The following is a 14,334-nucleotide window of genomic DNA, read 5'->3' on the forward strand; positions in this document are numbered from 1 at the left end:
AAAATTAACTTTTGTCATTCCTCATTGACTTACAGCGCCGTCAGCTAGTATTAGGACAGGGTGTTTGGAGTTGTTCACATCTATATGCACCCACATTATACTTCTTGCCCTATTTTCTTTGGGGGCTATATAAAATGATGAGTGCATTTAGACAAAGGTTAACAAATACATATTTTCTGCAAAGGCACCCAGACTTTCTGATGGTTTCAGTTTATTTCTCTTGGTTTTGAGATATGTGTCTCAGTTTTGATTCTAGTGGTTACACCATCTGAAAAAAAGTTACATTATCTGTGAAAAATGTCTATTTTGTAACTATTCTCCTCAAGGGAACTTTACTTGTGAAATCTCCTCACAGCCAAGATGGGACACTAGTATAGTGTGCTAGGGTGCTAGGGACATTCACAAAGGAAGAGACTATCATACTGTGGCTATCAAAGACCAGGTAACGCCAGTGAAAATCACTGAGATACTGTAGCAGTTACAGGGGGCGTAACTGTTGGCTAGTGGGGGATAATCACATTTAATGAATCTAAACTTTGAGGTTAGTGATTCCTGCTGACTAGCATATGACACGGTGGTGTAAATGGAAGAGGATTACCTGTGCAACTGGAGCCTGAAATGTCCCCTAGCGACCAACTGTCAAGTACAAAGTAGGGCTTCCACGATTAGTCGACTAATCACGATTACGTTGACTATTAAAATCGTGATTAGTCGACTAATTTAATAGTCGACGCGTCGTTTGAAGGTTTGTAAGATCCCAAAAGACGCAGGAATAAGTAGTAGTATTTAAGAGTGTGATAACGGACTGAAACAGAAGATGGCAGCACTGCATGTACAAGGATGCCAGCTGCCGTTAAACCCCGAAGAAGAAGCTCTGTCCCAGAATTCATAGCGCGGACCAGCGCAGTTTCCAACAATGGCAGCAGCTAGTTAGTTTTAATATTACTCTTATTATTCTTTTTGGGTCACAAAATAAAGTTTAACATATTTTCAGGCGAGAATGTAGTTGTGTAAACCTCAAATATCTGCTCAGTTTATCAGGACACCACATATTTTCAAAAGCGCTCCAGCGTTTTCGGAGACGTCTGTTACCCACTAGCTCGTTAGCTAGCCGGGGTTCAAGGCTCAATAGAGCCCGTGAGAACACCGGACTCCAGGAAAATTGTTTTCAAACCCACCGCTGTCTTTCGCTACTCAGGTTAAACATGTAATATAAGTCACTTAGATAACTTAAAAATGATATTATTTGGCTTTTTTAGTATTTTATTTGTTCCTGAGTAAATCGGTTTGGCTGAGAAATAAAGTTATAGTTTTTACACAGCTGACAACTGATTATCAGAAGTGTGAGATGCTCGAGAATCTACTCCGGTGTCCTGTTATATTTTAGATAGCAAGGAGTTTATTAAACTCCACCGAAACAATCTGCAAATGTCATTAAAATTTAATAAACTATCATCTTGTCTTTATTTTTAGTTAGCACATACCTTAAACACTTCAAGCTGTAAGCTAATGATAGTTATATAGATGCATGCTGGTGCAGTAAGCTGTATGTTTTACGTCCAATGGATGCATGATCTGATTAGTCGACTAATCGCAGAAATAATCGGTGACTAGTCGACTGTCAAAATAATCGTTTGTGGCAGCCCTAGTACAAAGTGACATGTGGGCAGGGATTCTAGTTAAAGCATTGCTTTACAAACTGTGGGGTAGACCTCACTGATGAGACCAGAGCCTCTGAACATGGGGGTGGACCATTTGAATGAATAGGAGTTTTGGCAGTGAATAATAAGCTACCAATAAAACTGTAGTAGTACTTAACAAATAAAAGTCAAAGGGTAAAGGATTAGTCTAGTTAGTGTTTGACATGATGTTTCATGCACAAAATGCAAACCAAGCATGAAAAGCCTAAGTTTATATGGTGTTAAGTATCTCCAATATCCAAAGCTTTTATGAAACACCTAGGACAAGAGCTGTATGGAACAATACCTAATATCAGTCACGCATGGGGAAAAACGACCCATCTGTTACTGAAATACTATAGAAATTGGTCTCGTACAGCAATTGCAAAACCTCCTCCTTCTGTATGTGTGAATTCAAGAATGTATTAAGAAGTCGATCCCTCTGCTTCCCTTTTAATCTCCCTTTTTTTACTGTAATTGAAGCTACTGTGTCAGTCTGACCAAAACGTATATTTGAAGGTCAACTCTGGAAAGCTCATCTGAAGAATGTGCCATTGCCTTTCGGGAGAGGTGGAATCAAAGACATTGTCAGTGAGAAGAAAAAGTATCTTTTGGCTCCCAGTCTTCAAACTCAGCAGTCCATCATCCTGCTCCTTATTTTGAATTGTGCAAATCCCCAAGAAGAAGAGGAGAGAAATATGTTGATTCATGCTGGAGAAGAAGTTGCTCTGTCTCACAGAGGTGAAAAATCATCCCTCGCCGTGTTTTCTGAGATTATATTTTAGTCTTTGACTGGAGGGAGAGGAGACAGGATAATTATTCATCCGGCCAGGTTTCAGACAGTTAAGGTGATTTACTAGGGCTGAGAGACTGGAAGCTGCATTGTTCCTTTGTTGGAGAAAACACACACAACCATACACACACACACACACACACACACACACACACACACACACACACACACACACACACACACACACACACACACACACACACACACACACACACACCAGCAGATTATTTAGAATGAACTGAATCTGTGTGTGTGGAGGGAACTAAAGGAAACAGAAAAAAGAGAGGAAGGCAGTTAGTGGACAGAAGAATTAAAGGGGGATGAGGAGCAACATTTAGCTCAGGGACAGCTAATGGAGAATAGTAGAGGAAGAGTAGCTTACAAACACTTTCAGCATTTCCATGAAACAATAAGATTTGTTTTCATTATCTTGGCTGAGCAGAGAAAATGATATCCTCCTGCCTGTGTTGTGTGAGAATTTTTAGTTTAGTCAGGACAGGAGGTGATTTGTTTGGCATATTAGATAAATAAAGACAACAATCAAGCCATCTTTCCCCTTTCTTCATTATAAGAGTGACTTTCGCATCAAAGGATCAAAAATTGTCATGAACTGAGCGTGGCATGGCCTCTGAAATGCGTTCATGAAATGTAATTTTGTACTATATATAGTGAGTTAGAATAGTGTAAAAACAATACATTACCTCATTGTCACTTACCACACTGTCGTTTTCCTCTGTGTGGAGTTGTCAGCTAACTCTCGGGCAACTTAAATTTTTTTGGTTAAATGAGTTCTCCAGCAGTGCACAGCCTGCTGACTTAGTTCAATTTTGAAGTGACACCAGACATGACTCACGTGTGAATCTTCACTCACCCAGTTAATCAGAGCTGGTCAAATTGGTCCAGTTGGCAATTTTTCTGTTGCCAAGTAATTATTGCAAATGTACTTTTTACAGCAGGAATGCGAGCCACGTGTTTAATATCCTGACAATGGTGATCTGCTTTTACAGCTGCATACAACTGAGTGTCATCCTTGTATCTGTAGAAATCGAATAGTTGTCTGATATACTGCTCAAAAAAATGAAAGCAACACTTAATAGGTTCTTAATAGGGGAAAACCCATGCTTGATGTCTGTATCATATGGATTTTGGAATGTGTTAGGAACAAAAATTATTTGACATTGTTTTAAATGAAAATGATCAACCTACAGAGGGCTGAATTCATAGATACACTGAAAATCAAAGTGATTTTATTCCAGCTACTCAAATGGTACTCAGTAGTTTTTATGGACCCCCAAGTGCTTGTATGCATGCCTGACAACATCAGGGGATGCTCCTAATGAGACACCAGATGTTGTCCTTAGGATTACCTCTCACATCTGGACCATGGCATCACTGCGCTCCAGGATGGTCTGAAGTGCAACCTGGTGGTGTTGGATGGATCAAAACTTAATGTCCCAGAGGTGTTCTGTTGAATTTAGGTCGGGGGAGCTCGGGGGGCCAATCAGTGGTGTCACTTCCTTCATCCTCCAGGAACTGCCTGCATACTTGCGCACATCAATCACTGTTGTACACCTGGAGGCACCCAGGACGCACTGCTCCAATGTAGGGTCTTACAATGGGTCCAAGGATTTCATCCCAATACCTAATGGCTGTTTTCCAGCCTGTAGAGGTCTGTGTGCCTCTACATGAAAAAGGCCCAGTGATAGCCTGGGTCCTCGGCTGAAGACGACCCAGACTATCACTTACCCATCACCAGTCATGGTGAACGATTTTAAGGGCGCCGTAAAGACGCTTTAACATCTATCACATGTGCTCAGGGCTAGCCTGCTTTCATTAGCGAAGCACAGGGCAAGAGTAGTTGACCTGCCAATTCTGGCATTCTGTTGCAAAAGCCACTCGGGCTCCACAGTGAGCACAGAGCCCACTAGAGGACGTCGGGCCCTCAGACCACCCTCATGAAGTATCTTCAGTCACACCAGTGGCCAGCGGGAGGTCATTTTGTTGGGCTCTGCTCATCCTATTCCTCCTTGCACAAAACATCAATCCTACTGATGGGTTAAGGACCTTCTATAGCCCTGTCCAGCTCCACTACAGTAACTATCTGTCTCCTGGAATCTCCTCCATGCTCTTGAGACTGTGCTGAAAGACACAGTAAAGTATTAAAGTATTACTAGTATAGTAATATATAAAGAAATATAAGAAGAACAGGGGGCAGAGATACTCCATACACAGAGAAGGAATTAGAGTATCATTAACAACTTTAGTAATTGTTTCAAGTGACAAAAGTGACTAAAATGGTTTGGGAAGTTTGCTGAGGCAAAGTTATTCTTCTTCAACGTGTTTAGACAAGTTAATAATTAGAAAAGCATTGAGTTGAGATTCAAATTGATCTTACTATCCATTGAAATTCTGCAAAAATATAACAATTAGCAACAGCTGTTAAACTAAAATTAAACTTTTATAGCATGTATGGCACAACTGCAAGATGGTAAGTTTAGAATAAGTGCTTATTGACATCTTCCTAACTCAGTGTAATTGATTTTGAAGTTGATTGAAAAATGTATTGCTGTTTGTTTTATTTGGTTATCCATATATAATTAAACAATAACAATGTTTTTTTTTTTTTTTTGTTTAACACTGATTCAAAGCACATGGGGGAAGCTCAAGAATTCTGAGTACTACATAACCACAAGCTCTACAAATATGCAGTGGTTGTTCAGATTAATAAAACTCAAATATGCCATACTTGTGTGGTTTAAGTATTTGGTTATTGACAAATACACATATGCCTCACATTTTTAGAAGACGTGGTCACATTTCACTACAATCGTCACATATTATTCTCCCTGTCTTCTGTTGGACCTGTTTATGTGTGCAGATGTTTTTCTCTACAACACACACTTTCAGACTGTATATTGGTACCAGCCACCTGTGCATTTTAAACACACACACACACACACACACACACACACACACACACACACACACACACACACACACACACACACACACACATATACATCATGGTTGTTACAGCTGTTGAGATCAGGTTGCAGAGTATCGTGCATACTGACTCCAGGTGGGGTACAGTAATGTGTGTCCCAACATAAGTGCAACAATACCCTGCTGCAAACATACACACACGTGTACACAGACATTCTGGGCCCATACGTGCGCACATTGCATTTGCTTTCTATTTCTCGAAAAACTGCATTCACACACACCCCAACGACAGCCAAACCTCCCTGCTGTCTGGAGTGTGCAATCGCACACGCGATCAAGAGGTCAAAGGTTATTTGAGGGAGAGTGCCAGCTGAGAGGCCAGCAGTGACACAGACCTCCTGAATTTCATGAGTGCAAGTTTGCTAACACAGTGTTATACCCCCACAACAACCGTTACATTTTTTTATATTAGCAAAAGTGCCTTTAACCTTTTTTTAATCATTTTCCCCTGGATTGGCACTGAACACACTGTCATACCGAAAGCCTCTGCTGGCTGTAACCCAGTCCATGCTTTATAATTCAGGTATTAGTGTATCTCTTCACACTGGACCCAGGAGCAACAGCGAGAATATGAAAGTGACATTGAAGCCTATGTGGATCACCTTTCACCCCTCTCTTGACTCTCCTGAGCAGTGCCCCAGGCTTTTGGGAGCTCCACAACGCCGAAACCCTATCGCAGGACCGTTGTTTTGGGGACAATAACTGCTGGTTAAGTACAGAGCAAAAGGTGTACAGTATCTCATGTATGTGCCCCGTGGTGCCTGTTACACGACTGGAAGACATGTTCACAAAATGGCTTGAAAGATGTAGAACATCTTGCCAACACCATAAATCTTCTAAAAGATGAATGTAAGAAAAATGTGAAAATGTTGGTTTGAACTTAGAATTACTAAGGTCATTGATTAATAACACTTTTATTAATACTGACGTTTGATTGTGGAAATAGTGAGGTGCTCTTTGCAGAGTTCCTCTGAGGTTCCTCTTTTTTTTTTGACTGTCAGTTGTTGAAATTGCACTTCTTCTAACTGGCAGTTACTGAATAAAAATATTTAATTTAAGTCTCTATCAGACTTTAAGGGAAACGTCACCCTCTTGCAGAACCTGTTTGACTCTGTGGCAAACTCTCTGTCTCTGTGCCAAGAAACAGCCAAGGATAACAGCAGCGGTGCTTCAAACGAAGCTTGTCAAAACAGTCTTTTCGACTGTCCAATTTCATTGCTTTGATCTTTCAAAATAATTTAGCACAGGGATGCCTCCCAGACCCTTTCTGCTCTATCACCCAACGTCCTATTCCACTTCAACAAACACCTAAAGTCCTGTTTGTTTGCTCTGAAAAGAATCAGCCTGGGGCCTGTTTTTTGAGCTGCAGGGTGTAATCTCTGTAGTGATCGTGACATCTCCATCTGCTGTAGTTTTAGGAAAGTCGGTAGAGTTTTCGCCGATTCATATGTGCTCAGTGATATTGATGTTCTGCTTGGAGTTGTGATCAAATGTATGAGAAGGGTAGACTTTGTGAAGGTGTTCTTACACATACACATCAACAGATAAAAAACAGGTTTGTGTCTTGTTTGAAGAAGAGGTGTTTCTCTTGCCTCAGCCCTTACACTGTCCTGTGTGTCTACTGTCCTACGTGTCCATGTACTTATCCAAGTCTAAATCAATTTCAGTCGCAAAGTGTCATTTCTGAAAAAATGTTCCTCTTTAAAGCCTCGCAATTCCATCCATATCAGCTGGCTTCATCACCTGCCAGCTGTGGACTTAACAAAAAAAAAAACAGCCAATCTTTCTGCCAGCTTTAAATTTCCTCCACATTTTTGCTGGTTTTGACTTAGCCATTGTCTCTGTAATTGCAACCACTGGCCTTGAGGATATTTAATTTAACCAAGGTTTGTTGCAGCATGCTTGTAAGTCAGCCAGGTTTTTCTGCTTTCCTTGCCTTCCTCTCCGTGAGGTCCTGTTTATCTCTGTTTAAGTAACATCACTGAAATTGAACAAAAAACCTTCAGATTTATTACTTCACCATTGTTCTCCCGAGTTTCAAAGCTTGACACTAAACAAATGATGCAGCATATTTCACACACACCGCAAATAACAACCCAAGCTTACTTTAGATAGAACCAGAAAAGGATAATGAGCCTGTAAGTGATTAGCAGTTTTGGAGGCAGCCAATTAAATTTTTGCCCTTTTGTGCACAATAAATGGTCACTACCAAAGTCATGAACATTTCTGTGTGGCATTAAGTGGTAGACGTTAACTGTTAGGGCTGTACACACCGAGGCACTGAGACTGTCTACAAGTTTCAGCAATCATTCTGCTTGTACGGCCTGCCCATTTTTGTGACTACAAAGAAAAGGTTGTCAACCACTGAAGTTGAGAAGACAACAGAAAGTGGAGGTCTGGTCAAGCAGCCAGGTCAAGGACCTTAAGAGCCACAAGAGGCCCGCCACTCTCTGGGTCATTAATAATTAATGAAACCCGAGGCTAGGACAGAAGGCCATGACTAAACACAAGAGTCCGAACAGTGAGAGCAGCGCTGGGCAGTAAGAGGAGGGGGGTGGTTATTGAAAGAGAAAAGACCCTGAATCCAACTCTGGCTTCAGTCTGTGCTTTCACTGTATGCTCCAGAGGCTCCAGACACAACAATGTGAACAACCCAGCAGCATTTGCAAACTAAGAGAGTAACAGATTTTGGTTCTAAACTCACGAGGACAAAGAAAAACAGGAGGAGGGTGGAGAAAGCGAGAAAAAGTGGGGTTTCCCAGTTGGAGGGAGAAAAAACTGCACATGGAATGAAAAACAGCATGAATATCTCCTCGCTGTTTCCCATGAAATCTTCCAGTCCTCAAACCTCTGTTCAACAAAGCATGTACTTGCCCTAGAGGTACTATCACACTGAGACCTCCATTACGAGCTCGGTTTGATGAAAGAGTAGCTAAGAGTGGGCTTAGGAGGTTTTGGCTCCTGACCCTCCCCCAACTGAACAGAAATGAAATAAGATAGCTCAACATGATATTATATAACAAGTCGTTTTTTAGAATCTGTTTGGACAAAGAGATCAGATCTCGCTTAAAAGTATATTGTTTTATTTTTCTGGTAATCAGATTTTTATGGTTATGCCATATTTTTCATTCTTATCCAAGTTTACTGATTTTAATTATATGTTCCATATCGGATGTTTTTCATTGTTGAACATGACCACACTGGTATTTGACATTTCTTGGCTACATCATATATCCTATCAGTATCATGTCTCTAACCACAGCAAAAAGTACTTTCTCCACTATTATGTCCATGTATATTATTATTATTGTGGCACGCTAGAGGAAATTTTCTCCCACTGACTCCTGTGGTTTCTTTGCAGACTTCATCAGATGACTGCGACCCCCATGAAGGAATCCACGAAGGAAAAGAGAGCACATATCGCCTACAGGTGACCCAGTTATACGAGAGGTTAGAATACTGGCACAAAGACTTGACAAACACCTTGGTGACCTCAATTACTGTGGTGCCAGTCCACGGTCGTGCTGTGGTATACCTAGGAACTGCTGATGGACGTCAAATACAGGTAAACAAGTCACCGTCAGTGTCTTAATTTGCCTGTCAAATGCATGCAATGTATTCTACAGGCCTGCATTTATAATCTTAAAGCAGTTTCCCTATCTCACTGTTCATGTAAATGTGCCAGGATGTTGATCGATGTCGGGTGAAAGTGTCCTGCAGGAGACACAGTAGAGAAAACAAGTCCAGGTGTCTTAACTAGAAGCAAGTTAGGGGAAACTATCAGCAAGCTCCAGAATCTTCCAGTTTTTCACAGTTTGCTTACCTTTGAACTATGCTCAGTGAGCTTTCAAAGAACTCTATGTTCTAACTAGTCATCTGAGCAAATACCGTCCCTATTTAGGCTATTAGTGCTCAGACCAGCAGTAGATTCCACGCCTCTGGTCATTCTTTTTAAGGATGTTATTGGATGACTTTATAAAAGAAAGGCAGAATTTCAAGGTCCTCAGTTTATTAATTTAATTTTCTTAAAGGATGTGTGATTTGAATTATAGAGCCAGATGTTTTTAAGCCAGAAATGGCCATATTTGAACAGCAGGGCTAAACTATCAGCTAATGCTAGCTACACTGGTTAGCAAGTAGTTTCCACAATCTCCATGTTACACATATTACGGAAAATTAGTAAAATATGAAATATCAATAAATTAATACTAGACTGTGATCTAACAAACTAGAAGCTAAAACTTTCTCTGAGAATTCAGAGAATTATGTTAAATATACTTTCAAAATCATACCTTATAAGCACAGCTAGCAGCAATAAAAACACAAAAAATTAACAGTACTTTTGTGGCTACACACCTCAAAGAGGTCGCTACTCTGGTAATGCATACACAATGCATACAACGTAACTTTAAGCCTTGATAGAAAAGTACAAAAACACAAGTTTAAAAGGAATCACATTTAAGACTAATAAATACCACATGCAGTCATTTAGTATTTAATTCCAATGCACCTGAAGTTCAAATGAATATTTAGCCGGTAAGAGGTACTTTAGCTAATTAGAGTCATGCAAGGGCGGATTATCAAGGTAAAACATAACATTTTGGCTTTCAGTTTAATTAAGTCAATATGACAAGCCTGTGTAGCTGCATCTTGGACTGTGACTCACCATCTGCAGCTACTTTCAGTTTTCTTGTGGTGCTGAAGTCATTTACTTGGACAATAAAACTATGCATGCAAGGGTTGCAGCTGAAAATACAGCAAGTGCAGCAAGTGGTGCATTGGTGTGTCTGTAAAAAATAATAAAAACAAAAAACTGTGGCAAATGGAATGAAATGCATAAAGTAAACACTAAATTACCTCACGTGTTTTTGAAACACAAGAATGAGAAGACGCATGGAAAAGAACAGCAAGAAAGATGTGGAAAAAAGGGCTGACAGCTGCACGGAAAGGCAGCGCAGGATGGAGGAAGGGTAGAGACGATGGTAGTGGGGCGTGAGGGGGGTTTACAAGTCGAACGACACGTTGATGGTGAACGGCGAGTTTCACTGACACGTTCTCTCACACGCCACATTTCTACTCCCTGAGCGTCCCGTGCAGCTGTTGCTATGCGTTTCTGTACCGTCAAACACCACCACTCCAGCCCCTCCTTCAGTTCTGTTTTTGCGTTTTTGTGGCTGCCTGAATTGGATGTGGTTCATTGTTTTAGCTAAAAGTCTGAAGAGGAGACCAGCTGTATTGCACTGCAAAGCTCGCCATTTCATTTGTTATTGCGTACAAATATCTTTTTCTAAAAACGGACTAAAGAGGGACATTAAAGTCAACAGTCAGGAGGGAAAGACGCTGATCAGGAATAGTGGTTAAAAGATATTTCCAAGGCATGAAATCCAAATGAACAAAGAAAACTTAGTGAAAATCATTAGGAAGATATTGTAAGATCATAAAAAAATGATGAGTAAACCTTTTGCTTTTTGGATTGATCTTCTCTCATTCATGCTTTTACCTACTTTTAACCCGTGGAGTGCAACAGTCTTGCTTGCTGTGGGTTAAAAATTTCCATCAATCAATTTTTTAGCAGAAGAAGCACCTTCCCTATAAAACATCGAGGGAAACTCTGGTTTTCTAGTCACAAAGGTGGGAAATGTATGGGTGCAAACATTGCTTGTGAATTTTAGATGCACTTGATTTTGACACAAACTACTTCAAAGCTATTTCAGTTGCTCCTTTGTCACAAGGGGTCATAAAATCAGGTATCTCAGATGTTATTCCTAACAAAACCACAAAAGGTTGTGTCTCCACCTGGAACCAAACCACTGTAGTCCCACTTCACCGTTTATCTATTCTAACCACTTTGTGTTTACCATGAAAATTTTGTTGGCTCATTGGCTCATTAGCTTTTCTAGTCCTAAACTGGGAAGGCGTACATTTGAACTGATGACCTTCTGGCCACCTGGTCAGTCTCAGCCCAAGCTATGCAACAACAAGACAAGAAGCTGTGAGAGGTGGTCGTCTTTGCTATAGCAGTTCATTCCATTGTTAGTGCGGTAGAAAGAATATGTCAACTTTTCATGTATTTCAGTTTCCTGGTTGTTCCCAATGGACAAGGTGAGAGGGAGCATAGGGTAGAGGCAGTGAAAGAAAGAGTGTTGTTCACCCCGATGGACTCCATTCTGGCTCAGGAAGTGTTTCCCTCGACTTCACTTAGGCCACTGTGGGAATAACACAGTAGCTGTGTTTATAGGCCAAATTTCCCCCCTGCCTGCTTAATACAATAAGCTGTAATTTACGCCGCCATTCCCTCCAGAGAGATTCCTCTTGTATGGCCTTGTCCCCAGAGGAAAGCTACCTATTATATTCAATGATACAAAGCTAATGTTGATCATGAGGCCCAAACAGTGGGAAGAATGATGCAGGAAAACCAGACATTTCTGAGGGTGAGGGCGAGGGCAAGCCGTGTATCAGCCAACCAACAAAATCACATTTAAAATTTACAATGCACAGAACTGTAGGGATTTACGGGACACTGACCCACACAAACGGACAGAAGATTTACTGATTTATTCATGTTTCTGTTTTCTCGTTTTGCAGTAACTTCTCATTGAGGGACTCTTACCAAACTCAAACGAGGCAACAAAGTATGGTTAGCCAGTCATTACATGTCAGGTCCAGATTGATAGAGGTAACAGTGTTTCTGTGTGAGCGCTTCAACTGAACCAGGTCTGGATATCAACAGTGTAAATGCAAAGCAACTGTGTAATAGTGCATTGTGTAACTTTTTTTGTACTGAACCAGAAATGACCGCTATAACGCAGCCCTTGTTCCTGCAGGGCCCTGTCAGTGTGTTGGAGATATGCTGGACATGATTTGTTGCGTTTCCAATACCACAACTCTCTTTTTTGAGTATAAATAGTGTTGCAGAGTTGATGTGGAAAAAAATGTGTGTAGGTGGGTGAGTGTATTATTTAAAAGGTTTAATGGCACTGGTGTAACCGCACACCCTATTAGAGACCCTGTTCTGTGCAGCTTGCTGCGAGGTCTGTAATTGCAGCATAACCACAAGTGATGAATGGTGTTCCAGGTGTTGGGTGCGTGTGCACGTGTGTGGGGAAAATTGATGTGCTTTCGATCATTTCTTGAAGCTCTGTTCATATTTGATGACATGTGGTCATGTATTGCATGTAAGTACAGTAAATTGTATTGCAAGCATCAAGCTAACTGATTGTCAAAAGTGTCAAAAGCATTCATTCTAACCATCCATCACCTTTTGGAGGTTATGGCCGCAGCACCTGAAAGCACTGGAAGGATCTGTAAAATCCCCTGGCTTCCCACGTTTGGAAAACTGTGCATTCACAGCAGTAGGGTGTCATACACTGACTGGCCACTTTATTAGGTACATGGTATGTTCATATCTAATCAGCCAGTCACATTTCAGCAACCCGTTACATTTATTTCACTTCAATTCAGGCAAACAGCTGCCTAAAGGTGCTTTATATTGTGAGGTAAAGCTACGATAACACAGAGAAAACCCCAACAATCAGACGACCCCCCTATATGTGTTTTGGCGACAGTGGGAAGGAAAAACTCACTTTTTACAGGAAGAAATCTCCAGCAGAACCAGCCTCAGCGAAGGGCAGTTGGGGGCGAGGAGAGGAAAATGGGACAAAAGACATGCTGTGGAAGAGACGCAGAGATTAATAACAACTAAGAACTAAGAACACAAAACTGAGGATACAGTTGACACAGGTTCAGCAAAATGAATAATAGAAGACTGAAAAAATGTTGCCTTGTTTGATAAGTCTCTTATCTTATCAGGTTGATAGGGTCAGGTTTTGACATAAACAATATGAGAGCATGGATCCATCTTGCTTGTATCGCCAGTTATTGGTGATATTCATGGTGGTATAAAGGCGGCAGACTTTGGCCCCCTTATTACTAAGTGAGCATTTTTCAAAGCCCACTGCCAACCTAAGTATGTAGATATTCTGATGGGCTCCTTCTGTGTGACAAAGCTCAAACATTAGTCAAACTGGTTACTTTAACATGGCAGTGAGTTCACTGTACTCACAGTGGTCTTTACCGTCACCAGATCTCAACCCAAAAGAATACCTTTGGGATGTGCTGGGACAGAAGATTTGTCTCTCGGATGTGCTGCCGACAAATCTGCCAAATCTCCAAAATCCCTGAGGAATGTTAAGGGTAGAAAAAAGTGCCTTGGTACTGCCAGACTATCAAAATGTGGCTAAAAGACAAATCTGAGACATTTAGATCAAATGGTCACTAAAGTTTTTCAGGAGATGAAAAAATGCCAGCTTCAGTATGAGGACACCATGTTTTTTCAGAGTCCAGCTGTTGTAAGCAAACTTCCCACTCCATTCACGGATTTCTATAGTTTCATTACTGTGTCATTGTTAGTGTTTGAATACACATAAATCATGTTAATGATAAACCTTTGGAGTTAATTTAAGACTCTTTTGTGGATATTGTGTTTTGCATAGGCTTAGTGAAACGGGTACTCGGCCGTTTTGTTTACTAAATAATGTTCCAGACACGTAGCTCTTAGAGAAAATATCAAAATGTATAATGGTGTTTGTTGGGCTGGGTTTTTTTTTTTTTTTTTCAACCGAAACAATCAATTGGGGAAATGTGGCATTCCATTTATTTTAACACATGTTGTGTTGGTAATTATATTGCAAACTGCTATAAATAATTGTCCAGCCATTTAGATTTTCTGAAATTAGCTAATAACATTTATATTGAGTCCATTCCCATTGGTATATTAGGTTAAGACAGATTATAATTGCCATTGGTTACACATGTGAAGTTCCTGTTTTGGAAATTTCGAGTATACATAGAGTGTGTGTG

General features: G+C 40.6%; 1 protein-coding gene across 2 annotated transcripts in view; it reads left to right on the forward strand.

Moving 5' to 3' along the window:
* Positions 1-14,334, forward strand: part of met (MET proto-oncogene, receptor tyrosine kinase) — a 70,443-nt gene that overhangs the window by 15,881 nt on the left and 40,228 nt on the right. For both annotated transcript variants that reach the window (XM_086299580.1, XM_086299579.1), the window contains exon 3: positions 8,837-9,040. In XM_086299580.1, coding sequence (XP_086155706.1) covers positions 8,837-9,040 — 204 coding nt within the window. The remainder of the gene's footprint in view (positions 1-8,836; positions 9,041-14,334) is intronic.

This window comes from Aulonocara sp. 'chitande type north' Nkhata Bay, linkage group LG7 (genome assembly GCF_057382095.1).
Source record: "Aulonocara sp. 'chitande type north' Nkhata Bay isolate Kocher_YH1m ecotype deep benthic linkage group LG7, A_spYH_male_GT1.1, whole genome shotgun sequence".
Classification (NCBI taxonomy): Eukaryota; Metazoa; Chordata; class Actinopteri; order Cichliformes; family Cichlidae; genus Aulonocara; species Aulonocara sp. 'chitande type north' Nkhata Bay.